Raw genomic sequence first — 27,898 nt, 5'->3', positions numbered from 1 at the left:
AAAAAAAAATCTTTGTTTTTGCATTTACCAAGTCTCGAGCGTTCCCTCCCTCCCCCTCCCCCATGATGCTGAACCCCCCGAAACAATTGACCCCGCTGGCATCTCCAGGTGGCCCGCGAACGCGTCTGCCGGAGATGCTTTCTGTTCCTCAGCAACGTTTAGTTCCTCGAGGCACTTTTAAATGCACAAATGCATACCGATTTTAGGTGTTCTCGAGGGACGCGAATTCTCTAAGCACATTTCCTTAGGGTCGTGAGTTCAGCAGCCAGTTTTCGGGGAATCGTCCCAGTGAAAACAATTGATTTGTAATACCTTTAGTGCCTACCTCCAAAATAAAGAGAACAGCAGGTGATGTGTATGCACTTGAGGTGCATTTTGATAGGCGGGTCGCAGAGCTTGTTTGGGGATTTTTGTGCTTAATGTGTTAGCTGTAAATCATATTTAAGTTTTAGTCAGTGTTACCATGCGCGAATGTTAAGGTTTTGATTACCTATTTTTTTCCTGTGCAATCAGATTCTCTTTTACTGATCCAGTAAAGAAAATTGCTAAGGTGAAGTATTTTTTTTTGGAATGCTAGGACAACATGGACCTGGAGGAGCGCAGATGAATTCTAAGTTAAAAAGTGAATGGTATTTTAGACCAGATCTGTTTTCTATTTCTATTACTTTGTACACTTAATAAGAATTCAGTAAACTTAGTATGCTTTTGGTGCACTCTTAGGAACACAGGTTTGCACAGTAATGTCACATCAAGTAAACATTAGCATGGACTTTTATTATAAATTTAATGTAAATTTTACATAAATAAAAATATAATATAAATTTTATTTTAAATTATTAGTTATAAAATATTTCTTGCCATCCCTAGGACCAAAGAAGTAAACACTGTAGAGGCGTACTGATGTGTTTGGAGGGAAATGGGAGCATATACAATAATAGACGAGTAACGTCATATTTAAAGGTAAGTATGTCACCTCTAAGTAGCTTACTCTAATTTATGTTATGGAATAAAATTATTAATTAAATGAATCAGCATTGGTTAAAAATTAAACTATAGGACACAATGGATTTGGAGGAAAACTTCCCTTCTAGGTTCTTTGGCTGGTTTAATAATTAAATTGACATAAGACAGATGAACGGGAGAAAAACAAATGTATTTTCATATGTACGGGAGCCCATAAAAATGAGACTCAAAGAAGTGACCAAAGCAGGCAGCTTTTATACCTTTTAGAGAAGGAAACAATAAATTTGTGAAGAACTGACTGGACAAAGGGTTTTGGGCGTGGGGTAGCAAGTTAGTGAAGAAGTAACAAGGTTTGTTAATTCAGCCTTCTCAGCACTAAATTCCTTATCTGGTGATAAGGATGCCTTCTATTCTCTTGGTACCGAAAGTGTACCTTTCACATGGGAGATTTACATCTCGCTTGCAGAGAGACAAAGGAGGTTGGAGTGTCCTTGCACCAGCTGTTTCTTAAGTAACTTTAACTCAAAATAATCAAAATGCTGAAGTGGCATATTTTTGGGTGGCATATTCTGCTCCCCTTCTGTGACAAAGGTCGAAGGGAAATAATATGGTTGGCATAGCATGGAGAATTCAGTTCATCTTTGCAGGATATGAAAGAGATTATTTATGGTGGGGCAACTGTGGTCTAAGTTACTTGGGCAGAGTACTGCTTAAAATTATTCTCCACATGCTCAGTTTCTTATTTGATTGTTTTTATTTATTTCTGGCACATGGAGTTGGGGGAGGGTAGCACAGAGCACAACTCTGGGAGAACCATTCCATGAGATACCAACCTGTAAAGCCAAAGCGATTGTCTCCAGGGCCATCCCGTAAACACCAAGCTGTGTTAAGAAACTGTCTGTAATGATTAAGCCTATGGTCCCTGCAATCAGACTGCTGAGCTGCAGATTTTGGCTTTACCACTTATTATGTGTACAACCTTGGGAGAATATATTTAACCTCTCTGCCTCCGTTTTCTCATCTGTAGAATGTAGGTAACAGTAGTACCTCCCTCGTAGGATTGTTGTGATAAGTTACCTGAGTTTCATACATATAATACTTGGAACTGCTTCTGACACATAGTAAGTGCTCAATAACTTCTAGCTGTTGTCATGTTATAGGAAATAAATTTTATGGCCCAAGACAATAACACTACCTTGGAGGAAATTCAGCTTGCTCATTTAAGCTCTAAATCAGTTTATCAGCTTTGTGTTGATTAAACCCTTCTCCGTAGATCCTGTTATAGGTTCAGTTTTTGTAAGGAAGTACTAGACCCAATTCTAGTTTTTACCCGCAGTCTTGTTTGAAATCAAGAATGCCTCCATTAAATTCTCTAGCCAGGGCAGATTCGCCCATAAGCCTTGTTTTTCCGTCTGTCTTCTGTGATGTACAGGAATCTCTTCCCATTTAGATATATCAATGTCTTGGACACAATAGGAGCTCAAATATTTAGGGAATTGATTTAAATTTACAAAAGCATTTATAAAGATGAATTTCAAGAATTTTTTTTGTCTAACCAGGCCTTCACCACCCTTGCCCCATCCCCCCATTGGAGGCATACTCTTTGTGAAATAGACCTGGAAAGCATTCAATTTGAGATAAAGAGAACAATTTACCAACTATGTCTATAGAGATGCAAGTTAAAAATTACTTTGTAATAAACCTTGTAAAGAAAGAAGTAATCTTGGACCTTGAAGGATTCTAAATGCTTTGTTGGGAGGCAGCTATGTAATGTGCATATTCTTGAGACCCTAAGGGTGCTTGTAAATTGAAGGGCAATGTTGGAGGCTGGCCTGTTGAAGTAAATGTCTCAAGTGAGACATTTGCTCATAGTTGTTGTGATTGCAGATTTAATGACAATCATTAAGATTCTCTTGAGATGTATTAAATTACAAGACTTCATTTGTAAATAAAATCTTTAACTTGTGGTTAAAATTGCAAAGTGTTATAAGAAATTATGTCATTCACTTAAGTTTTAAGAAACAGAAATCATAAGCAGATTATTAGTTTTTAAGCCCCAAAAGAGAATTGATTGGATCACATACTTAAAAGTTCATGTGACCCGACCTTCAGGTTTGGCTGGCTCCAGCTTCTGAATCTGAAAGAAAGAGTTTTAGAGAATTGAGTCATACTCTGTCTTTGAGCTCTGCTGTCTTAAGCGTTGACTTTATTCTCAGGCACACCTCCCTTCATTGGGTGGCCCCAACACCTCCGGATTTATATCCAATCAGCTTCAGCTTGTGGAGGGTATACCCTTGGTCTGGTTGCTCTACGAAAAGTCTATAGCGAAATTTCATTGGCTCTTACTGAGTCATCTGCCCGTGTGTGTGCTAATAAGGAAATACTAGGTTTGGTTTTTTAAACTACAGTTAAGAGATGTAATTCATATACTATATTTACATAATTCAGTTCATCTTTTTATAGTGTACAGTGGTTTTAAGTATATTCACATAGTGTGCAGCCATCACCACAATCAATTTTAGAACATTTTCTTGACCCCAAAAGAATCTCCATACTCATTAGTCACTCCCCATTCTCTCCCAACCTACCCATCCCCAGGCAACGATTAATCTAATTTTCTGTCTCTAGATTTGTGTATTCTGAACATTTCATATAGATGCAATCATAATATGTGGTCTTTTGTGACTCTTGTCTCACCTACCATGATGTTTTTAAGGTTTGTCCATGTTGAAGCATGTATGTACTTTATTCCTTTTTATTGCCAAGTAATATTGCATTGTATGGATATGCCACAATTTTGTTTATCCTTTCATCAGTTAATGGACACCTGGATTGTTTCTACTCTTTGGCTGCTGTGAATAATGCTGCTGTGAGCATTCGTGTACAAGTGTTTGTGTGGACGTACGTTTTCAGTTCTCTTGGGTATATACCTAGGAGTGGAATTGCTCTGTCATATGGTAACTATATTTGACCTTTTGAGAAACTGCCAGACTGCTATTTGAAGTAGATGAACCATTTATATTCTCAACAGCAATGCATAAGAGTTTTAATTTGTCCACGTCCGTACCTACACTTGTCTTTTTGATGATAGCCATCATAGTGAGTGTGAAATGGTATCTCATTGTGGTTTTGATTTTCCTGATGGTTTATGAAGTTGAGCGTCTTTTCGTGTGCATATTGGCTATTTGTATATCTTTGGAAAAAATGTCTTTTCAAAACCTTTGTTGACTTTAAGTTTGAATTGTCTTTGTATTGTCAAGTTGTAAGAGTTCTTTATATATTCTGGATTCTAGTTCTTTACTAGTTACCATACATGTGAGGGTTTATTTTTGGAATCTGTTTCTTTAATCAGTGTCTATCCTATGTCAGTACCATATGGTCTTGTTTACTGTAGTTTTGTAGTAAGTTGAAATTTGGAAATGTGAGTTTTCCGACTTTACTCTTCTTTTTCAAAATAAACTTTAGGATCAGGTTCTCAATTTCTGCAAAGAAGACATCTAGGATCTTGGTAAGGGTTGCACTGAATCCGTAGCTCAATTTGGGGGATATTGTCACCTTAACAGTATTACATCTTCGAATCCGTGAATGTGGGATGGTTTTCCATTTATTTAGGTCTTTAATTTCTTTTAGCAATGTTTTATAGTATTCAGAGTATGTTTTTCACTTTTGTTAAATTTATTCCAAAGTGTTTCATTCTTTTTGATGTTACTGTAAATGGAATTGTTTTCTTAATTTTTTAGGTTAAATGTTGTATATAAATACATTTGATTTTTGTATATTGAGCTTGTACTCCACAACCTAGCCCAACTAGTTTATTAGTTCTATGAGTTTTTTAGTGGATGCCTTATAATTTTCTGTATACAAGATGATGTCTCTCTGCAAGTAGAGGTAGTTTTACTTCTTCATTTCCTATCTGGATGTCTTTTATTTCTTTTCTTTTTGCCTAACTGCCGTGGCTAGAAACTTCTAGTACCATGTTGAGTAGAAATGCAAGAGCAGCAATCCTTGTCTTGTTCCTGATCCCCTAGAGGGAAAGCATTCAGTCTTTCACCATTAAGTATGATGTAAACTGTAGGGTTTTTGTAGATGCCTTTTACCAGGTTGAAGTTCCCTTCTATTTCTAGTTTGAGTGTTTGTATCATGAAAGGGTGTTGGATTTTAAGATGTCTTTAATTTCAGTCATATTAGATGCTTTATCTACATCTACTGAGATGATCATGTGGTTTTTCTTCTTTATTGATATAATACATAACGTTGATTTTTCTTTGATATTGAACCAATCTTTTTGTTCTGGGATAAGCTTGACTTGGTCATGGCATGTAATTATATGCCGCTGTATTTGGTTGGCTAGTATTTTGTTGAGAATTTTTGCATCTATATTCATAACAGAATGGTCTGTAGTTTTATTGTGATTTCTTTTCTGGTTTTGGTATTAGGGTGATCTTGGCCTCATAGAATTGAGTTGAAGTATTCCCTCCTCTTCCTTGTTTTAGAAGAGTTTGCAGAATTTTAAATCTTTAAATTTTTGGTACAATTCACCCAGAAAGCCATTTAGGCCTAACCCTTTCTTTTTGGATGTTTTCTTGGTTACTATTCAGTCTCTTTATAGGTCAGTTTAGATTTCCTACATCTTCAGGTTTGGTCATTGTGTCTTTTGGGGTCTTTTGATGTTCTGTATCCAATTCCAGTGTGTGTTTGTGAGGGGAGGTTTCTCCCCACACCAACAACAAGCAATTCTCCAGCTGGGTGTCCTACACTTCAACTCAGTTCTGACATATCTACTCAGAGATAGCACAGATTCCACAGAGTGAGGGCTCAGTCCCACAAGACTGCCTTCACGCCAGTTGCAAGCCCAGGTTGTCACCTGTGCTTTTGACCCACCAGCTACAACCCCCTTACCTGTACTTCTGACCTGCTGACTGTAGATCAGAGGTTTCTGTGACCCCCTCCTTGAGTTCTGTTAATTTGCTAGAGCGGCTCAGAAACATTTTACTTACTAGATTACTGGTTTATTTGCGAAGGATATTAAAGGATACAGATCGACAGGCAGACAGAGATGCATAGGATGAGATACATGGAAAGGGGCACAGAGCTTCCATGCCCTTGCCAAGGCATGCCACTCTCCCCAAATCGCCGCGTTTTCACCACCGTGGAAGCTCTCTGAACCCTGTCCTTGTAGGTTTTTATGGAGACTTCATTACGTAGTCATATTGGTTTAAATCATTGGCAATTGGCAATTGATTCAACCTCCAGCTCCAGCTCCTCTCCACTTGCTAGAGGTGGTGGTGGGGGATGGGACCGAAACTTCCAACCTCCTAATCACATGGTTGGTTCTCCTGGCAGCTAGCACCCATCTTTAGGTGTGTCCAAAAGTCACTCCGTTAACAAAAGACACTTTTATCACTCTCATCACTTAGGAAAATCCAAGGGTTTTGGGAGCTCTGTGCCAGCAACCTGACAAGACTAAATCTATATTTCTTATTGTAAATTACAATATTACAGGGAGTTTGTCCTTTTCATCCAAATTATCGAATATATTGGCATACAGTTGATCATAGTATTCTCTCTTTTTTGTTCATCTTTTCAGTGACCCAACTTATGGTTTTGTTCCTTTTCTCTCTTTTTGTATTCTCATGGATAAAGTTTATGACCGCAAACGATACAGTATAGGAGCAACAGGAAAAAACTATGCGTAGGCAAAGTCCATAGAGGTCAGGTGCATGCCTCTAGGCTCTCCCTCCATGAGAACTGCATGGACATGCTTTTCTGCACCTGTAGACTGCAGGGACATATGGTCTCAGGAAGTATTTACATACATTAAAAATTCTTTAGGGGGCTGGCCCTGTGGCTTAGTGGTTAAGTGCGTGCACTCCGCTACTGGTGGCCCAGGTTTGGATCCTGGGCGTGCACCGACGCACCACTTCTCCGGCCACACTGAGGCCGCATCCCACATACAGCAACTAGAAGGATGTGCAACTATAATATACAACTATCTACTGGGGCTTTGGGGAGGAAAAAAAGGAGGATTGGCAATAGATGTTAGCTCAGAGCCAGTCTTCCTCAGCAAAAAGAGGAGGATTGGCATGAATGTTAGCTCAGGGCTGATCTTCCTCACAAAAAAAAAAAAGTGTCTAATGCAATATTGATGTAACCTATATAAACTAAAGCTGAAAAAATTTTTAAATTATTTCATTCAAAAGTAACAATCCTGGGCCGGCCCCGTGGCTTAGTGGTTAAGTGCGCGCGCTCCGCTGCTGGCGGCCCGGGTTCGGATCCTGGGCGCGCACCGACGCACCGCTTCTCCGGCCACACTGAGGCCGCATCCCACATACAGCAACTAGAAGGATATGCAACTATGACATACAACTATCTACTGGGGCTTTGGGGGAAAAAATAAATAAAATTATTAAAAAAAAAGGGCAAAAAAAAAAAAAAGTAACAATCCTTACCTGTTAATACAAATATTTTCTGAAAACAATAGTGAAACGAATGACATTGTTTTGTAGTTTTGCAAAATCTATTGTCAGTGCAAATAATCCATAATCAATCTATAAATCAAAATTGGGGTGAGTTTATTAATATGAGCCAGTTTTGAGGAGTATATAGCCCAAGGGCTTCCTTCCCCAAGGAAGAAGGCACTCAGAAGAAGCGGGGTGTACAGAGTGGTTATATACCGTCTTGGAACAAAAAACATACATCACATATGACAGGAACATCTCTTTTACTATTGTCACGAGATGCTTTGCTAGCACAGCAGGTCAACGGTCACAAGGTGTACACGGCGAGTCGGTGGTCAGCAGGTCAGTGGTCACGAGATGAGTTAAAGCAGGTCAGTAATTAATCCTTGGTTTCTGGAAGAGAAACTTATCCTTAAAGAAATGCTGACATGGGGGAGGCAACAGCCCTATCTTTAAGGGCATCATTCTTGGCTTTGGGACATTGTCAGTGTTTAAAGCAGATGTACAATGCATGCTCAACAGGCCACATTAGGCCTTTCTGGAAAAACAAGGTCAGGCCGAATTAAGTTTTGAAGCAGATGGCTTCCTCATATCCTCCAATATATCCTATTGCTTTTCATTTATTCATCAGTCTTTAATGTCTGGCTTAATAGAAAATAGATTCTCCTTCTGCATTCAGTTTTTTGCCACGTGTTGCTTTAGTTGAAGTGGGTTGAAGGGTGTTTATTGGATGACAGAAATTCATCTCAGGTAGGTCAGTGCTTCATTGTGGCCCTAAAGATTCACTGCCACAATTTCTATCAGTTTTTACATTTTCCTTCTAGATGACCGTGTCGTTGGACAAAGTGTTGTGGCCAGGGTGGCTTAGAGCATGCGACTGATCAGTTCAGAACTGAATGATTGCTGTTCCTTCTCACCCAGCAAAACCTTCATAGCTCCCTTGTGCTTGTTTGGAAGGAAGACAATAGACCCAGGAGGTCAGGGTTGGGGGACTAGGGCCAGAAATCGTGAACTGTAATTTACCCCAAGCTTTTGCCACCATCCTTAGCATAACTGCTGGCCAATGGAAGATCTTAATCTAAGGCCACTTAGAAACTCTAAGCGGCTGCTGACTTTGAGAGTGGATGTTCTTGGGAATGATGTCCTGAGGTGAAGGCTTGAATACCTCATCCTGTTAGCCATGACTTCCTGATTAAGGGAAAGCAGAACTCTCTTGTATGTATTTTCTAGACTATAGTTATCGCTCTGAATTTAACTGATTGCTGCATCTGTCTTCCCTTACCTGACCCTGCTGATAAGAAGGTAGATTCTGTCCTACAGGTCTCTTGGTCCTTGAGGTCTACTTGCATCATTCCTTAATCTCAACCTTCAGTTTTATAAAATCTGGATCTTAACTCCATGACAACAAAATGCGTCTGTTGAGGTTCTTGCAGTGCTCTCAACAGAACACTGGAACGTGGCCTATAATGACAGAGGTAACTAACAGGGAGTAAGTTTTATCACATTTCTCTTCAGAGGCACTTCATTCAGCCTGCTTTTCTGTTCATTTCCACTCAACGAGTTTGTCCATCTCAAGAGGCACGGAGTTGGCTCACTCGTATTGTAGTAAGTAATACTTACACTCCTGATGGAATTTGTCCCCCAACAGAATATCACATCTTGTGTAGCTTATATTTTTCTGACAAACACTGATGGGGTACTTGGGGCAGTTTTCAGAGATTTCTAGATATTTAAGACCACCACCCCTCTAGTGGATCGTGCTTCTTTGAGGTGGGTACCCAGAGGGCTCTAAAGTGAGTTGCGAGGCAGAAGTCCAGTGAAGGATAACTGACGTCTTCATGTGTACTCTAATCTTTCGTTCCCACAGAACGTTCTGAGATTTGTCTCTGACCTCTGCTCTGGAGACACAACAAGCTAGTGTAAACTTTCTAGCCCGAATGATAGTCACATTGCTCTGAACTCCCTGCTGGCTGGTGATGATAGGATATATGTGATTGCCTCCACCCCATGCTGTATACTTAGGTCAATCATTCAGGAAAAGGAGAGCAATTTATTTCCCCCTCCCCTGTTCTCCCAGGGAGAAGGCCGCGTGGCTCTCACTGGTGAACCTTGATGGTAGCTGGGACATACTTGGCTGGCTTGGCTCCATATGGGTAGCCTGGTGTGGCCTGACCTCCACAAAAGGCCAGCTCATCCTCCCAAGTCACAGTCTGGTCACTCCTCCCCGGTGTTGCCTAAGAGAAAGTACAGTAAGTTAGGGTGTCTGACTGAGTGGCCTGGGCTTCTGAGCGGAATTTGTAGCTGGATACATGTAAGATTGGAGGGTAGGGATGTAGGCGAACAGCTTCATGGTGCTTGGATGACCTTTCTCTTCTCATAGGCTGAACAGGCAAAGCTTAATCTCAGTCTGACCCACACCTTGGCAGGACACCGTGCAGGTCCTCCCCAAACAAAGACTGATAAGCAGCCTTGTGAGAAATAGCCACAAGGTTGTTTCTCCTTTGCCTCCCTAGTTTCACTTGAGCACAGGACTTGACTACCTGCCTTCCCCTTGGGGTATAGCTGCAGGCTGTAAAAGGGCTACAGTTTATAGAGTTGGCTCCTCGGCAGCCTGTTACCCGCCTTGGTATCACCAGTGGGGCTAGAGACCCTGATGTTGGTTTTGGTGTTCGAGTAAGGAAGAAACTATATGTGAATCCATTTACTCTTGTCTCCTTTCTGTCTCTGGCAGAGTGGAGAGCCTACCTAACAGCTGTGTTAGTGGGACTTCTAAGCCCTGCTAGCCATGGCCCTACGGCTTAGGGAGGACGGCTGGACTTCATTTGCATTTGCTGTGACAGATTTATTTGATCATGTATTTAAAGCATTCAGCACAGTTCTTGGCATAGCATAAATTCTCAAATGTTAGCTGTTATTATTTATGGAGCTGTATTACAGATAATGCAAAATTGAGAATAATCTATTCTTGAAAGCCCAATTCAAGGGCTGATAGCCTAATTTCTCCCGTGACTAAGCATGCGACAAGCCAGGCCTAGAATAGGTTGAGTAAATCATGAAACGTGGCTTCTACGCTGAAGTGTTGGTGTTTGTGATTTTGTTGATTTTTGTAGAAGTATCCGTAGCTTTGTCTAATGCATATCAGTTTTTCAGTGAAGAACACTGGCTTTCCTCCATTTAACCACATCAGTGGACACTCTCCAAATAAACTTTGGTTTGTAGAACACATTAGAAGTACAACTTATAAAGCCATAAGAGAAAGTTCCAATTTAAAATACCAGAACAAATTTATGTTTTTTTCAGGTATGAGAGGAATATGACATATTTCTTAAGAGGTCCTATATTTTTGAGGTACTTGAAATGCTTACAGAGGAAATCATGAATGTTTATGTTGACATAGATGTGAAGGGAGGGATGGGGGACTTTGTCCCATATAGAAGTTTAAATAGAGACATCTCTTTAAGTTGATGTTCAGCGATTATAGATAATGTTTATTCATCTGACGTTTCTTGAAGCCTGCTAAACGTTGTCAGATATGCATCCTTTGGGTGGCCCTGAGACAGTCTTTTTTCATTCCTATTATCTTGGCTATTAATAGCATTATCTTTCACTCGAATAGTGTTCCAGTTTCTTTGATAAATTAATGGTCATCGTTGTATATAAAACACTTCCTGATGTGGCTCAGTTTGCCCTTTCATGTCCTATTTCTTACTATTTCATCTGACCTATAGCAGGCCTGTCCATGGCAAACCATAATATAATACGTCCATTTTCCTAGAGTTCTTTCTGTTTATGGGTGTGTGTGCTTGTGTGTTTGTATTTAACATAGGTATTAATATGATTATTCCCCAAAGGTATGATTTTCAGGTTATGTTTTTGCTTTGTAATTTTCTGTCATAAGGCTAACTTACGAGTAAAGGAAGCTGCTGGGTTGACAGATTTTCAATTAAACTACATTCTTTGCATAGTATGGGTATAGAATTTTTTTTTTTTTTCTATGAGGAAGATCTCATGAGCTAACATCTGTGCTAATCCTCTTTTTGCTGAGGAAGACCGGCTCTGAGCTGACATCTATTGCCAATCCTCTTTTTTTCCCCAAAGCCCCAGTAGATAGTTGTATGTCATAGTTGCACATCCTTCTAGTTGCTGTATGTGGGATGCGGCCTCAACATGGCCGGAGAAGTGGTGCGTCGGTGCGCGCCCAGGATCCGAACTCGGGCCTCCAGTAGCGGAGTACGTGCACTTAACCACTAAGCCACGGGGCCGGCCCTAATTTAAAATTTAAAAAGACTGTTTTCACGATGACACACAGGACACCTCTCTAGAATCTCTCTTTAGGAGTATGTGAATTATGACTCTGAATTCCGCGAGTTTGGGCCATAGCACTTTATCAATGTCAACACACAAGGGCTACTTGCCTCCCAGTGAGGGCCACCAGATCTTATCAGCATTGCCTGTTCTTCAAACGGTAAAATCTACAGCCAGATGCTTGGGATTAGTAGAGCCAAACTTTGTGCTAACTGTATCTAGGATCATTATTTAGGGTTCACTATTACCTGTGCCAGCCCTGGTGGTCTAGTGTTAAGATTCAGGGCACAGCCATGGCTCGGGTTCGATTCCCAGTCAGGGAACCGTACCACCCATCTGTTGGTTGTCATATTGTGGCTGTGTGTTGCTGTGATGCTGAAAGCTATGCCACTGGTATTTCAAATACCAACACAGTCACCCCTGATGGACAGGTTTCAGCAGAGCTTCAAGACCAGACAGACTAGGAAGAAGGACCTTCCCACTTCCACAAAAAAAGTTGGCCATCAAAACCCTATGAATAGCAGCAGGGCATTGTCTGATAATAGTGCCAAAAGGTGAGAGGATGGTGCAAAAAAGACTAGGCGGGGTTCTGCTCTGCTGTGCACAGGGTCACTAGGAGTGGAATTGACTCCACAGCACAACAGAAATAGCTGGTGATAGCAAGGATGTTCCTAGGAGAATTACCCACAATGGAATGTAAGAATCCAGTGCTTTGATAGCTTGATGGCACCTGCTCCCATTACTGGGCTGCTGACCCTTTCACCACTTGACAAGAGTACTTTGAATCCTAGATCCAATCCACAGTAACTGCCAGAGAGAGCCTTAAACCTACAGGGCAACGAATGGCTAATTATTCACTAATCTACAACTTAAGGTACTCTGTTTGTTTTTTTTTTTTAAATCTCCACTGGAAATAAGTGTGGGTGTGTACAATATGTTTAAAACTTCTATTTCCTTGTTTTTTTCTGCCAATGTCTCATGTCTTTTTGTTCTTCCTTTACTACTTACTTTTGCATTAAGTGAATATTTTCTAATGTAACATTTTAATTTCTTTAATGATGTTTTTCACTATATATTTTTAGTTATTTTGTGAAAGCACAAATTACTTTCAAAAATCATTTTTATTTCTACCTTTAAAGGTGTTAAGCATTTAAAATCTGATTTATTATAAAAATTATAATAATATAATTGTATAATAAATTATATAATAAAATCTGATTTGTGATTTTTAACCAAGTTAAAAGACTATCACTGGTGTGGAGGTGGAGAGGTGAAGAACGTGGGGCCTAGTGAGGTTATTGGTTGTGTTTTTTTTGTTGTTTTTTGTTTATTTTACTCCCAAAGTTTTTTGTTTATTTTTTGTATCCTAGTTGTACTTCTCTCTAGCTCTTCTGTGTGGGACACCACCTCAGCATGGCTTGGTGAGTGGTGCATAGGTCCATGCCCAGGATCTGAACTGGCAAAACCCGGGCTGCTGAAGCTAAACACACGAACTTAACTGCTACGCCACTGGTCCAGCCCGTTTTTTGGGTTTTTTTGCTGAGGAAGATTAGCCCTCAGCTAACATCTATTGCCAGTGTTCCTGTTTTTTTGCTTGAGGAAGATTAGCTCTGAGCTAATGTCTGTGCCAATCTTCCTCTATTTTTTTTTTTGTTGTTGTTGTGTGGGACACTGCCACAGCGTGGCTGGTAAGTGGAGTAGGTCCGCACCTGGGATCTGAACCCACAAACCCGGGCCTCCAAAGTGGAGCATGCAGAACTTTAATCACTTACCCACGGGATTGGGCCCTTGGTCGTGTTTGAACACTGACAATCTTAGAGTGTGTGTGTGTGTGTGTGCGTGTGCGTGTGCGCATGCGCATGCATGTGTGAATGACCTAATCCAGTAGAGACAGGTTGATACTGGGAATAAAGAGAAGGGGAGTAGGATTTTAAAGGTAGAGATCTGGTGAGAGAAAGGTCAGGTCAGTCACTGTAAACATAGATTACATTTACAAGGATGCATGTTTTATAGATTTGGTGATGGGAGCATGACAGATGGGGCTATTTTTTTCCCTCTGAAATATAAGCAGCTGAGTAGGGGGAGCATGTGTGTGAGTTAGAGTGGCTGGGGACCAGGGAGGAGAGAAAAGATCTTAGGGAAAATAAAATTACTTTTCATATTAATAAATTTTCATTAAAATGAAGTAGAATTGTTGGGCAGTGTTGGGTGGTTGTTTGCGTTCATGAAGTAAAATCAGTCTGCTGGCTTGTGATTTTTTTTCCCCAGAAAATTTTGGCTACTCCTGTGTGGAGAAGGAGATTCTTAAGTGCAGCCATAGTTGGAGTGTGTCAGGTGAGTGCCATGGCTGTCACAGGTAAAGGTTGATAAGGGGTGGGGTGGAAATTTGGGGCAAAAGAGTTTATTTTTCCAAGAGAAATTAAAATGATAGACCCCGGAAACCCTGTCTCTGGTCATCTCCATTACAATATATTCTCAAAAGGTCTGGGAATACATTGTATCTAAAAGTAGAGACTTGTAGTCAAAAAACTTTTAACTCCCTCCCTCTAACTTAGGTAGTTAGCTTTTCTAGGCTTATTTTCTTCTGTGCCAGCAAAGGAGAAAGAGAGGGGAAAAAACCTAAATTACTCTTAAAGATCATTTCTCTTCCTACCTGCAGGATCTATATTAGTCTCCTAGGGCTGCCGTAACAAAATAACCACATTGGGTGGCTTAAACAACAAAATTTATCTCTCGCAGTTCTAAAGTCCAGAAACTCAAGATCAAGGTGTTTGGTTTCTCCTGAGGCCTCTCTCTCTGGCTTGCAGACAGCCACCTTTTCTGTGTGACCTTATTGGTCTTTCCCCTGTGTGCATACACCTGGTGTCTCTGTTATAAGGACAGCAGTCCTGTTGGATTAGGGACTCACGCTTATGACTTCATTTAGCCTTAATGACCTTCGTAAAGGCTCTGACTCCAAATGCAGTCACAATGGGGGTTAGGGCTTCAAAATATGAATTTATGGGGGACACAATTCAAAGCATAACAGCCTCCTACTCCCAAGTTCACGTAAGAACTAGGGCAATGTATTAGGCATCCTTAACTCATTAGTAGAGGTGCTGCTTTTTACTGTGTGCTACACTTCTACCTGATCATTCGGTTGTTGATTAAGGAGCTTTCCTGGGAGAAGGTATGTGAGAAATAAACAGATCTTTCACCTTGGGACCTGTTTTTAATCCAAAAATGTGCATGCCTTCTTCAATTTGTTAGTGAGTACCCTATGACCCATAACTTTATAGATCTGAAAGATCTATGATGGTTTTCGGTTTTCTACATAACTCACATGAATAGTCAGTTTTATGTTTTCTTTCCCAATTCTTACTCTTTCTGGGATCTCCAATACAATGATGAATAGAAGGGATGATAGTGGCGTTTTTTTTTGTCTTATTGTTGGCCTAAATTTTTGAAACTACCATTTATCAAAATTAAGGAAATTTCTTTCTATTCTTGGTTTGATACAATTGTTCTTTTAATAAATGGATATTGAATTTTATCAGAAGTTCTTGCATCTTGTTGAAATGATTATGATTTTAAAAATTATCGTAATTAATTTTCAAATGACAAGCCTTGTATTATAATAAACCCCGTTTGATCACAGTGTGTTATGCTTTTGGTATATCACCCCATTTGGTTTGCTAACATTGTGTTTAGGATGTCTGCATTTATGTTTCTGAGAGATTGGCTTAATTTTCCTTCTTTTCAGCTTTTGGTATGACAGCCTCAGTAAATGAGCTGTGAAATGTATTCTCTTTTATCCTTTTAAAGAGGTTATATTGGGTTATTTCTTCCATAAATGATTGGTAGAATACTCCAGTAAAGCCACATGGGCCTGGCATTTTCTTTGTGAAAAGATATTTAATTGTATTTTCTTTAAAGAGATATGGTATTCTTGTTATGTCAGTCCTGGTTAGGTGTGTTTTTCAAGGAATTTCTCCATTCCACCTAAATTTTAAATGTATGGGAATAAAGTTACTCAAAATAAATATTTATCATTTTAATGTCTGTGGGATCTAGTGGTAGCCTCTTTTCACAATATTATGTTTTCTTTTTCCATGATCAGTTGTCAGAGACTTACTGGTTTTTTGTTTTTGTTTTTGGTGAGGAAGATTGGCCCTGAGCTAACATCTTTATCAATCTTTCTCTATTTTGTACGTGGGATGCTGCCACAGCATGGCTTGATGAGTGGTGTGTAGGTCCGTGCCCGGGATCCGAACCCGCAAACCCCAGGCCGCTGAAGTGGAGTGCATGAACTTAACCACTGCGCCACCGAGCTGGCCCTGGCTTATTTGTTTTTATTTTTCTTTTTAAAGAACCAGCTTGTGACTTGTTGAATCTCTATTTTTTTGTTCATTATTTTGTTTATTGCACTCTGTCTTCATTTCTTTTCCATAGGTTAACTTGTTGTTATTCTCACTTTTTGTGATAATGTGGAGATTGTTTCCTAGTCTTTTAAAAATAAATCTATTTAATGCTATAAATTGTCCTCAAGTCTTATTTGAACATGGGGATGGGAGCTGTAATGGACTGAATTGTAGGCCCCCCCCCTCCACCCAATTCATGTTGAAGCCCTAACCTCCTATATTTGGAGATGGAGCCTTTTAGGGAGGTAATTAAGGTTAAATGAGGTCATAGGGTAGGGCTCTGATCCAATAGGACCTGTGCTTTTATGAGTACAGGAAGAAACACGAGCAAGCTGGTCATGCTCACTCTCTGCATGAGTATAAAGTGAATTCCTTGTTTCTAAATTTTCTACTTACCTTTTCTCTATAATTTCTGGATTAATTCTGCTGTGAATTAATCTGAATTATTTTAATGCTTTGAAAATTGAGCCATGTGGTCAATATTGGTAAAAATTCCATGTGCACTTGGAAATAATGTGTGTTCTGCAGTTGTTGGGTGTCCTGTCAGTGTGTTTGAGTTGTTTGTTTAATTTTGTTATTTTAATCTGTCTTTCTCCTATCATTTACTGTGGTTATGGGTTTGTCCATTTTTAGATATGTCTATATACAGTTGGTGAGGGTGTAAATTGTTTCAACCTTTTTACAAGGCAGTTTATCACTATTTATGAAAATAATTTTAATGTCCTTTCACACATTGATTTCACTTGTAGGAATTTTCAGAAACATTTAGCATGAATATAAGAGCATAAATAGAAGAATGCTTACTATAGAATAGTTTATAAGTGCAAAAACTTAAGAAAACCAAATATCTATGAGTAGAGGACTGGTTAAATGGTGATATACCCATATAGTGGGATGTTATGCAGACAATGAGGTAGATAGATGGGTAGTGAAATGATAAGATATCTTAAGTATAGTAATAAAGATCAGGCAAACTGTAGACAGTGTGTTTGGTAGGATTCCATTTGTTTTAAAAGATGAGGTTTTATTTACGTATTAGTGTTTTTTGTGTATAGAAATTTTCTGAAAGAGAAGATAGCAATAGATACTCTTAGGGCGTTAGACAGTGAGGATGGACAGGACTTTTTACTGTATGTTTGAAGTTTCTTTTTTTTTTTTTTTTTTTACAGTGAGCCTGGGTTTTTTAGAAAAAGAGCTAGTTAGTATAAATAAAAGCAGGAAGTGATTACCACTTAAACATAACAAACAAAATGCTGGGCTGGCCCCGTGGCTTAGCGGTTAAGTGCCCGCGCTCCGCCACTGGCGGCCCGGGTTCGGATCCCGGGCGTGCACCGATGCACCGCTTCTCCGGCCATGCTGAGGCCGCGTCCCACATACAGCAACTAGAAGGATGTGCAGCTGTGACATACAACTGTCTACTGGGGCCTTGGGGGGGGGAAATAAATAAATAAAATCTTTAAAAAAAAAACCAAAAAAACCACAAAATGCTGACTGTATTGTGTAGAATGAATTCCTGTTAAACACCCCCAAAATTTTATGAACATTTGCCATATTTATTGTTGCATCTTCCTTTGGTGTTCCTCTTCCCCGAATTAAAGATGAGGTTTTGTCTTATCTGAGATTTCAGGAATTATAATATAGGCAGCATTGGTGTTAAGGTTAACTAATTTTCTTAGAAGTTCTATCCAGGAAAAACAGCTTTTTAATAAAAGATGTTTATTTTCTACAGATTCCTGATATTCGAACAACTGACTTTTAATACACTGCAACTTCATCAACTCAACAATGAATTGGAATACAAAACCAGAGACTGTCACCTTACCACCACAGTATCCTAAAAGCCAAACCTCTTTTTTGGAGCAGGCTTTAATAAACACACCATCTCAAAGTTCTTTAAACTATCTTGGAAGTAATCAAGAAGCGTGCATGTTTCTCAGTAATGCAAATCCAGTTTCACAGCCACTGCCCAACATAAGAAATTATAAAACTCCTCAACAAATCCCTATTTCTGATATGCATAGTGGGACAATTGTGGCCTCACAAACTTCAGTAGAAAGAATAACATATGCAAATGTTAAAGGACCAAAACAACTGAATCACAATTTGCAAATGTCTTCAGGAGTTACACAAAATGTATGGTTGAACTCACCAATGCGGAATTCTTTGCTTTCTCATACAGGGGCAACTGTATCTCAACAAACCAGTTTTGGAACTAATACGCCCAATGTACATGCACTACAGAATCAATTTGTAACATCGGATACCTATTCTATGCAACTACAAATGATCCCTTCTAATTCTGTAAGCGGTCCTGTAACTTATCAGGGAAACCCAAGACTAAACCCATCTTTATCAGACCAACAGGTTGATTGGGCACAACAACAGTATACATCTAATGGACTGACTTATCCGGATTACAGACCACTTCCAAAGCAATACAGTTATTCATCACAAAGCTTTATGCAAGATCCTACTCAGAAACAAAACCCTATGCCATCTACATCATTACAAGTTAAAAATAGTCATCCTCCAAATTCTGCACTGACTTTACAGTCAAAGCAGACTGCAACTATACAGTCATATCAATATGCAGTTTCTCAGACTGACAGAAGACCTCCTCCTCCTTATGACTGTAGGTATGCAAGCCAGCCGTTGCAAAGTACTCAGCATGTTATTAAACACTCTTTGGAAGTTCCTCAGAGTCAAGAAATGCACTTACCTGAAATGAGGAAAGACTTCTGTAGAGGCTTTCAACAGCAATGGCAAAACCTTAATGATAATGTCAGCATGACTGGAAATGTCTGTAACTTGAAAGTAAATACCAACATCAGTCAGCCTTTTAATGGACCCATTAGATCTTCTGTAGAAGGTGTTCAGACTCTTCCTCAAAATAATCATGAGAAAAGAGTGGATTCTTGCAATCTAACTTCAAGTCAAGTACTGGACACAAGTGTCACAAAAGAAAAGTTAGTGAGGGATATTAAAACATTGGTAGAAATAAAAAAGAAGTTTTCAGAACTTGCAAGGAAAATTAAAATTAATAAAAGTCTTTTGATGGCAGCAGGTTGTATTAAAACAACAAATACCCCATATAGTCAGTCAGCTCAAAATTCTGAATTGTCTTTGAATCAAACTGCCAAAATCCAGTCTGAACCACAGGTAACCCCAGTCACTCCAGAGACTGCAGAGGATAAACTAGCACCAGCCATGGAATCTCTAGAGGAAACAAATGTAACACACAGTACATTGAATTCCAACATTCAGGACACCAATTGCAGAAATTTTAACCAAGTCAATTCTGTTTTACAAAATCCTGTCTGTTCAGAAAAGTTGCCAATGCTGCCAAACCAGTTACACGATTTGAAAGTTATGACTTCTTTAAAGACATCAGCTGTTGAGATTACCCAGGCAACATTAAATAACACCCCGTTTTCATCAGGAAATTTTGTCAACGTTGAACAAAATGTGCCAACAAATTCTGGAACAACTTCTTTTCCTCAGTCTACGTCTTTTGAGGAATATGTTTCAAAGTATCCAAATAAAAATAAGCTAATTCTCAGTTTACTGGCACATGGAGATAAAACTCCAAAGAAATCATTAAAAGATGCTAGTAAAACTATTCAGGATTCTAAACCACATACTTTTGAAAGGAATCCAAATACCCGAATCACTGGTAACCAACTGAATTTGAAAACCATGGAACCTCCAAGTACTTGTAAGATAAATCCCAAGATTTCAGACAATTCGTTTTGCCTTGAGCGTAAATCCTCTACAAATGGAGTGTCTTCTAAAAATGACAGTCACTGTTCCATGGAATTGCTAGCAACGTGTCTTTCTCTGTGGAAAAAACAACCTTCACAACCTACAGAAGAACAGTGTAATGGGTCAAGAACATATACAACAGCAGTTGGAATTTCAAAGCCTGGGGAAATCTGTGATAAGAGTCCATTTTCAGTTGTGGAAAATTCTCCGAATAAGACAGTAAACAGCTCACAAGAAACAACTTTGTCAATGGTAGTACAGAATTATGAGTCTCTAGGTGCAACTATTACAAAGGGAACAGAACTTCAGATTGCTATAGTGTCACCCTTAATTCTTTCAGATGTCAAAACGTTATCTGTCAAAGAAATAAAACCTGAAGCTCCACCTGAAACAGTGTATCCAGTTATTAAAGAAGGCAGTGTCTGTAGCTTACAAAATCAGTTGGCAGAAAATACTGGAGTTACTGCTGCTTTGAAAGTTAATGAACCAGTAGCAAGTACTACAGCAAGCACCAAGATTTTCCCACTAATTCAGAAGGAAAAGCAAAATGAGTCAACTAATGGTAATTCAGAAGGCGCACCTAATACCACTCAAGGAAAGCATATCAAATCAGAACCAGATATCCATTATCCTGTGAGTGATCAGCAAGCCTCATGTAACTCAAGGGACAATGATATTGTGAGTGGTGATACATTACAGATTGATAATATTTGTTCTCTTGTTGAAGGTAATACATCATTACAGATTGATAATATTTGTTCTCTTGTTGAAGGTAATACATCTTATAATTCCCAAATAGCAAAGATATTCAACTCACCCCCTTTGAAAAAGGTTGAGCTACAGGAACCTTCTCTACCCAATCACCAAGTGATTAGTAGTAAACGACAAAAACAATTGGACAACATCACTGAAAATAAAGACTTTGGTTTTCAAAAAGATGATTTTGTAGAGTGCACAGATATCTCACACAAAATAACTGATGAGTCAAAGTCACTTCAGCCCCCAGAATCACCATCTTTGAAGTATGTTGAAGCAAATAGTGGAATTGTAGAGGAAAGCAATCTGGAGCAAATCACTGAAAAAGAAAGCATGGCTAATGGTATGTGTTCAGTAGCTGCTAATCAGCAGGATAGTTCCCTGGAGGAAATTGCTGTGTCCTGCGATTACACTGCCCAAGATCCTGCAAGAAATGAGATTCTTGATGGTAAGACATCCGGCTTATACCTACATGATCAGCTGTCAGAACTTTTAAAAGAATTTCCCTATGGTATTGAAGCTGTGAACACATGTAAGGGCTCTGTGGCCCCAAAATTAACAGACGAAATCTCAAAAGATCAAACTTGTGATAAGACCGATTGTAACTCCAAAGACTCAATGGACTCAACAGACCAAATACAAATTAAAATATTAAGCTCAGAGGAAATGAAACAATTATTTCCTGAACAGGATGATCAACGCTGTGAGGCAGACAAATTGACAGAACCTCAGAAAGAGAAGGCTGTCATGGAAGAAGGGAGCCGGTGTGACTCAGAAGCACTTACAGATGGAGAAAGCTGTGATTCTGTGATAGTGGATTCTGAGAAAGATGACGTCCGTTGCTGTGCGTTGGGGTGGCTCTCTATGGTTTATGAAGGAATTCCCCAGTGCCAGTGTAATTCCATCAAGAACCAGACTTCAGGGGAAGAAAAAGGGAAAGATCAATGTCCTCCTTTGGAGACCAACAGTTGTCAACAAGGAGAGAGGACCTCTGATAGAGATGTCCCTGTTGGATTTACTAGTTCTCCAAGTAACAAGCCAAAGATTCCTCTGAGTCTTCCAGATGGGAAAAACCATTTTCGTTTAACAGAAGAAGGCAAGAATATAAAAGATGGATCCCAAACAAAACATAACAGCTCACTAAGGTCAGAACAAGAAGTATCTAGTCAGTATTTATCTAAAGGTGATAAAAAACTAGATTTCTTGCAGAGTCACAAACGAAAAGCAAAACTGCAGTTTCATGAGATAACTTTTCACTCTGGTAATAAAATGACCAAGTTTTCTCAAGAGAGCCTGCAGAAGAGGCTCGTGGCACCAAACTCACGTCCACTAAAAGCAAAGACATGTTTTTTGACAAATAAAAACAAAGATCTACACGTGAAGAACGGTTCGTTGGTACAGTCAGTATCACCAGAAAAGAGAAAATTGAAAGCAGGAGGCCCTACACAAAAAATTTTGGAAAAAAGGAAGTTAGACGAAGGGAGTGTACATGTTTCAGAGATGAAGAGGAAGAAACATGATAAGCGAGAGCAGAACCGAAATGTGGGAGGTGGTACATTTAAGTTATGTAATTTTTTGTCAACCTCAAATGAAAGAGCCAGGGTTAAAGAAAAGGCAGTATCAAATGTTATGTCCTCAGGTTCCAAGGATAGTTCCTCTAAATTTAATAGAGTTCTAACACAGAAGGAGTATTTACAAAGGCAGAAGTATAAAGAAACAGTGGGTAACAAAGCATTAAAAAAATATGTGAAGAATGTACCATGTGATTCTGAATACGTGAGGTCCAGTAAACTTGCTGTGCGAGTAGGGAGTTGTGGGACATCAAACGATAGACAGAGTAGCAGCGTGCAGACCTCTAAAGAACCAATCAATATTTATGTAAACCATGGTAAGAACATAAAAATCCACCACTCCGAGGAGTCTAAAACGAACGTTTCGAGGAATGTTAAAGGAACAGTTGGTGGAAAGCAGCCTGATAAAATGTGGATCGATAAAACCAAATTAGACAAAAACTTAACCAATATAAATAATGATGTTGAATTCAGCCAAATGTCTCCCCAGTCAAAGGATCAAAGGAAACTGTACCTGAACAGAGTTGCCTTTAAATGTACTGAACGTGAGAGCATTTGTCTCACAAAATTAGATGGTTCACCCAGGAAGCTTAATAAAGAGAAGAGACCAGAAAATAAACCTAAGAGCCTTTTGCTTGTGAAAGATACCACAGAAAAATCAAGAATGCTGGAGTTTAAATTATGTCCAGATGGGCTGATAAAGAATACAAACCCTGTTGAAGACCGGAAGGATCTGCAGCCTTGTCCTGGGAAGGAGCAAGCCCCTGTGCAAGGTCCAGTATGAATGTTTTGATAGTGTCTGCAATATTGTAAAGTATTGTAGGTCAACAAGTGGGTTAGCACCTCTCATGCCATCTGGGTTGCTAGGAAAGACCTGAATGGCATTACTTTGTATTTATTTTTCTCAGTAAATCGATGGCTCATTGGGCAATATTTGTTTCAAATTTATCTGCCCTTTATTGTAAATTGTACCTAATTTGTACTAAAGTTGAGGTGTATAAAATTGTAAGGTTTGCCAAATACAAAGATTTCATTTTGTACCAAGTAAGGCTATATTGTGAAAAGCGTTCTTTGTGCTGCGTTAGAAAACTGTCAAGTATACGTTATCTCAAGAGTCTTGCTTTCGTTGATTTTCCTTTGGGCTTGGAATTTCAAAGTGCTGTGAATTTGAAATTTTGGTCTGTATAGGAGGAGAAATATAATGATTATTAATGAAATCTTTTTATACATATGGAAATGGTTTAACATTGTCATCTTTGAAGCAGTTGGTAACTCTGTTATCACTAAAGTTAAAGTGGTAACGTCTAGTCTACTCATGAAATGAGAGGACCATGGAACCAGTATTATCTGGTGTTAAGTTGCCAAATCCGGAACAGCAAACATGATTATTGGTTAGCTGAATGACAGAATTCTCAGTGTGGTGCAGGAAGGAAGAAGAAAATATAGATGACTAATTATTTGCTGTAGTGGTTGTAGTTACTTAAAAAACATTGTGTTGAGAAACCCAGATTGGAAAACTAAAGAATTTGAATGAAAATCTTTTAATTTCTCCTGTGCTGTTCAGATGGTATCTGTTGCGGTGTGTAAAGTTACAATGTAAATAAGGTACATTTTCTTGGAAGATGATAAGGATACATGATTAAATAGTGTACAATTCATTTTGTAAAGTATTGGTGGTTTCACCTGGTCCTTTTTGACTAGATCCTTAGAATCCGAGGCGTGGGTGTAACGGGAACATTGGAAGTAGTTGGGGGCTATATATGCCTTCTATCTCATGTGCCCTTCAATACCTTGAGATGTGTTGGTGTTCAGCCTAAGTGGGAGAAACATGATTATATAGTGAAGATAAACTTTTAAAGCAATTCATTTTTCAACTGTGAGATATTCAGGCACGTCAAATGGGAGTAGGCATTTTTCTAGGCCCTTTTAGAGTCATATGTGAATATATCTAATGCCTTCCAAAATCTATTTTTGGTTTACATGATTTTCCTTCATTATAGTACTAAAAGAGGTGAATAGCAGTATCTAGAGATCTGAAAATGAATATTTAAATAGTTTCAGGAATAAAAAGTACAAAAGAAGACTGGTTAAAATGTGTAACTGAGGAGAAAAGGATGCCGGAAGCCAACCAGGAAATAGGTAAAATCATCATCTATTTAAATTTTTATTTTTACTTATCTGGCACTCTGTCATATATTAACTGGATTATTGTTATGAAACTATTGTGAAGGTTGGTTTTTAATGCATATTTTTTAAATGATTCAGTGTTTGTGTGTATGAGTGGCAGGAAGACATTTTCCTGTTTTTTCTGTCATGCTGTGGAGAGGGAAGCAATAATCTGTTTCCTTTTAACAAGAAAATAATTCTCATCATAATGAGTTAGATAAGAGTTTGCAAACTTTTTCTGTGTAGGACTATGCAGTACATATTAGCTTTTGCAGATCATAAGGTCTCCTACTCAACTCTGTCACTGTTGTGAGAAAATGGCCGTAGAATAAAAAATAAATGAGTATGGGCTATGTTTTACTTAAACTTCATTTACCCAAACTGGCTAAAGGCTAGACTTGGCCTGCACGCTATACCCTGTTTGCCAACCCCTGAATTAGATGATCTGCATGCTAATTCATTTAATTCTCAAAACCAGGTAGACAGGAATGTTCTCATTTTATCAATGAGGTAGATCATTTGACTAAAATCACATGTCTAGTAGTTGAATAGGGCCTTGAGCCAGGTCCCCTCTCTTTGAAATTCATTAAGTGTGGAATTTAAGTTATTTTGATGAGAGACTGATACTCCTATTTAAATTTTTTTTTGCAGGGGAGGGATTTGGGCTGAGGGCCAACCAGAAAAATCAGAGCTTTCAGTATCCAATTTAATTAGTGGAATGAACGTATTTTGCTGTTAGAGTTTTTCATTGAACTAGAAGCTAGGGTTTGGCAGTTTTATCTTAGTTTTGGTTAATTGAATACACAAAGACAGAAGTTGAGAATCGCTTGAATATGGAAAGAAGCAGAATTTCACCATGAGCAACAATAAAGAGAAGCACATTTTCAAAAAAGAAGTATGACAAAGGTTGAGAAGAGAGCTTAAATATATGTAAGCAGGCATGTAGAAATTGAGTCATGCATATAGGAAAAAACTGAGTTGAATCAGTGACTCAAAGGAATAAGAAATGGCACTCTTAGAACAGGAAAACAACCAAAAGGGGAAATGAATTGGTGAGAGGTCTGAGAGTAGGAAAAAACACTTCTAAAGTTGGAAAACAGGAAGTTAAAAATGAGAGAGATGGAAATGGGCATGGAGATTGGGGCAAGAAAGGTACTTGGAAATAGCAGAGACAAGCATTACCTCACAGAGAAGGTGAGAAGCATAATTGGAATCTGAATCTGAAAATACTTGAAGACGGATGCATGCACAGATTGACCAAAGAGGCTCAGAGATAAAGACAGCTAAATGAGAGACATAAAGAGCCACGAACAGGATGAGCAGTAAACAGTGAAGGTGGGACATCAGTACTTGGAATCATGATGAAAAAAGCACAAACCAGGGGAAAAGCACAAAGGTGGGACATCAGTACTTGGAATCATGATGAAAAAAGCACAAACCAGGGGAAAAGCACAGTAAGATCTGCAGCAGGGTGAGAGAAAAGCCAAGAAACAAGTCACAGAGCTCTGTCACAAGTCGGATGAGAACTCGGGAAAGATGAAATATATACCAAGATGAAGAGGCTGGAGCACGTGAACCAGCCTGAAGTGAGACAGAAACATGTCACAGACTCCCCAAGAGCTGTGAAGAAACTTTTTAGATAAGTACACGTCTAAATTTGGTATCAAAGGTTGGAATGTGGATGGAGCCAGTTGTGAAACTATCGGTCAGAGTAAGAGAAAAGAAAGCCAGTTGTGAAACTGTCAGAAGAGGCAATAACAGAATCCAGTGGAAAGCAACTTGGAGACCCACCTCAGGCATCAGTGTTAACTGACATGAAGGAAAGCTAATGACTTAGAAGAACTTGAAATAGATAAAAGAACTAAGAGGACAGAATACTTGACCCACCCAGGCAGAAAGGTAAAACAAGACTATTATCCAGAAAGGAATGACTAGAGCAGGAATGAAAAGTAGGGGAATTCTGAATAGGGGGAACAGCTATTGAGATCAAGAGGCATATCTAGAAATGCACAGAAGTAGGAAAAGCTGGGCCCATCACAAAAAGGATAGTGAGGCCAATGCAACACTGAAATGGTCTAACAAAGCAGAAAAGTACAGGCATGTCTTAGAATACCTAATGCATAGCAGGGCCAGGATATTAAAACAGTACTTTCCATTCACTGTTTGGAACTGGCTGATGTTTGCACTCTTTCTGTTGGTCGTTTAGAGAGCTGAAAGAAGGTCACATTTATGATAGTCTGCAAATGATAAGAGATTTCACTGAGCAAGAGTAAAAGTAGAGCAGAACAGCCTTGGACAGTGAAGACGGGGATCAAAGTAGAAAACAGCCCCCAAAGGGAAAGGCAAGATGTCCTGTGTGTATAATTCATAATTCTGTAGGTAAAGAGCCATAGTTGGTCAAACTTGTAACTTCTTGCCCTAATTTTATCCCAGAGAAGAATGCATCTTTTCCCTATCGATTTTGATTGATTGTGTATTGGTCACTAACATTAAGAGTAATAAATAAAATTTCTGTTTCCTTAGATGATAATGTTTTGGGTAATTCAAGAGTCTGCAAGAGAAGCTTCAGTGCAGATGGAATTGAGACACTACAAAACCCAGTAAAAGATTCAAAAGCAATGTTTCAAACCTACAAAAAGATGTACATGGAGAAGAGAAGCAGAAGCCTTTGTAGCAGTCCTATAAAATAATTTTGAGACTTTAATTCTTCTGATGGTTCTGTAATTGCCACCAGAAAATTTCTCTTACCTTGTGTTCAGAATATTTTGCTGGAAATAGGCAGAATTGCCATGATAAAATTTCTCAGAGAGTTTGGTTACCACTTAGGTTATGTATATCATTGAAATTACTTAATTAAAATGGCTTGAGAACCTTATGTGTGGGTAGCAGACGTAAGAAATAGTGATATTTGTCAGGGAAACCATAAGGTATTGAATTTTTACATTATTGAACCAAGTTTACTATTAATAGAATAAGTTCTTACACAAATCTTATTTTGAAATGCTAACTGTCCATCCTGAGGGAGGACTGTTCCTCATTTCAGGACTTGTTTGTTTTTGCTGGGACTGTAAATATATTTTTATTTCTAAAACTTATTAGCAAAACTTATTTTTTAAAATGCTCACTGTGAATGTCAAAGTATATTCTTAAGTATTTTATACCTAATTGTGAACTTTTTGTCAGAAGTCTTGTTCTATACTTGTTAAACTGAACATGAATTTTGGATATTGTTTAAACATTACTTTTCATACTTGAAATAAACATTTATTTTTTAATAAAATATATTCAAAGTTATAATGCTTTGATTGGTGTTTGATTTTCTACCCTCACAACAGGACACATTTTAGAAAGGTGTTTTTACAAGGAGAAATGTTTTATTAAGCTGTCCCAAGTAAATATTTTCAGCTTGCATTCAGTAGAGCAAACATTTTACTAGGTTCTGAAAATTGCAAGAAAGCTTGGAAACCAAAATATAATTCTTCAAGTGTGTCTGGGTTTTACTTTATAACAACTAGAA

General features: G+C 38.7%; 1 protein-coding gene across 5 annotated transcripts; it reads left to right on the top strand.

The window, feature by feature from the left end:
• On the top strand, positions 1 to 27,663 carry RESF1 (retroelement silencing factor 1). Of its 5 annotated transcripts, none has more exons than XM_058558536.1 (6): positions 1 to 348; positions 868 to 960; positions 13,995 to 14,060; positions 17,856 to 22,988; positions 24,271 to 24,354; positions 26,905 to 27,663. In XM_058558536.1, the coding sequence occupies exons 4-6, from the start codon at positions 17,912 to 17,914 to the stop codon at positions 27,069 to 27,071; spliced, it is 5,328 nt and encodes a 1,775-aa protein (XP_058414519.1). In that variant the 5' UTR covers positions 1 to 348; positions 868 to 960; positions 13,995 to 14,060; positions 17,856 to 17,911; the 3' UTR covers positions 27,072 to 27,663. The 5 variants fall into 5 exon arrangements, with proteins under 5 accessions (XP_058414519.1, XP_058414522.1, XP_058414521.1 ...); XM_058558538.1 differs by lacking the exon at positions 1 to 348 and having other exon boundaries at positions 814 to 960; positions 17,856 to 20,615; positions 20,661 to 22,988; XM_058558539.1 differs by lacking the exons at positions 1 to 348; positions 26,905 to 27,663 and adding an exon at positions 25,033 to 25,768 and having other exon boundaries at positions 813 to 960.
• The last annotated feature ends 235 nt before the right edge of the window (positions 27,664 to 27,898 follow it).

Source organism: Diceros bicornis, chromosome 17 (genome assembly GCF_020826845.1).
Source record: "Diceros bicornis minor isolate mBicDic1 chromosome 17, mDicBic1.mat.cur, whole genome shotgun sequence".
Classification (NCBI taxonomy): domain Eukaryota; kingdom Metazoa; phylum Chordata; class Mammalia; order Perissodactyla; family Rhinocerotidae; genus Diceros; species Diceros bicornis.
This window is presented reverse-complemented; position numbering and strand designations above follow the sequence as displayed.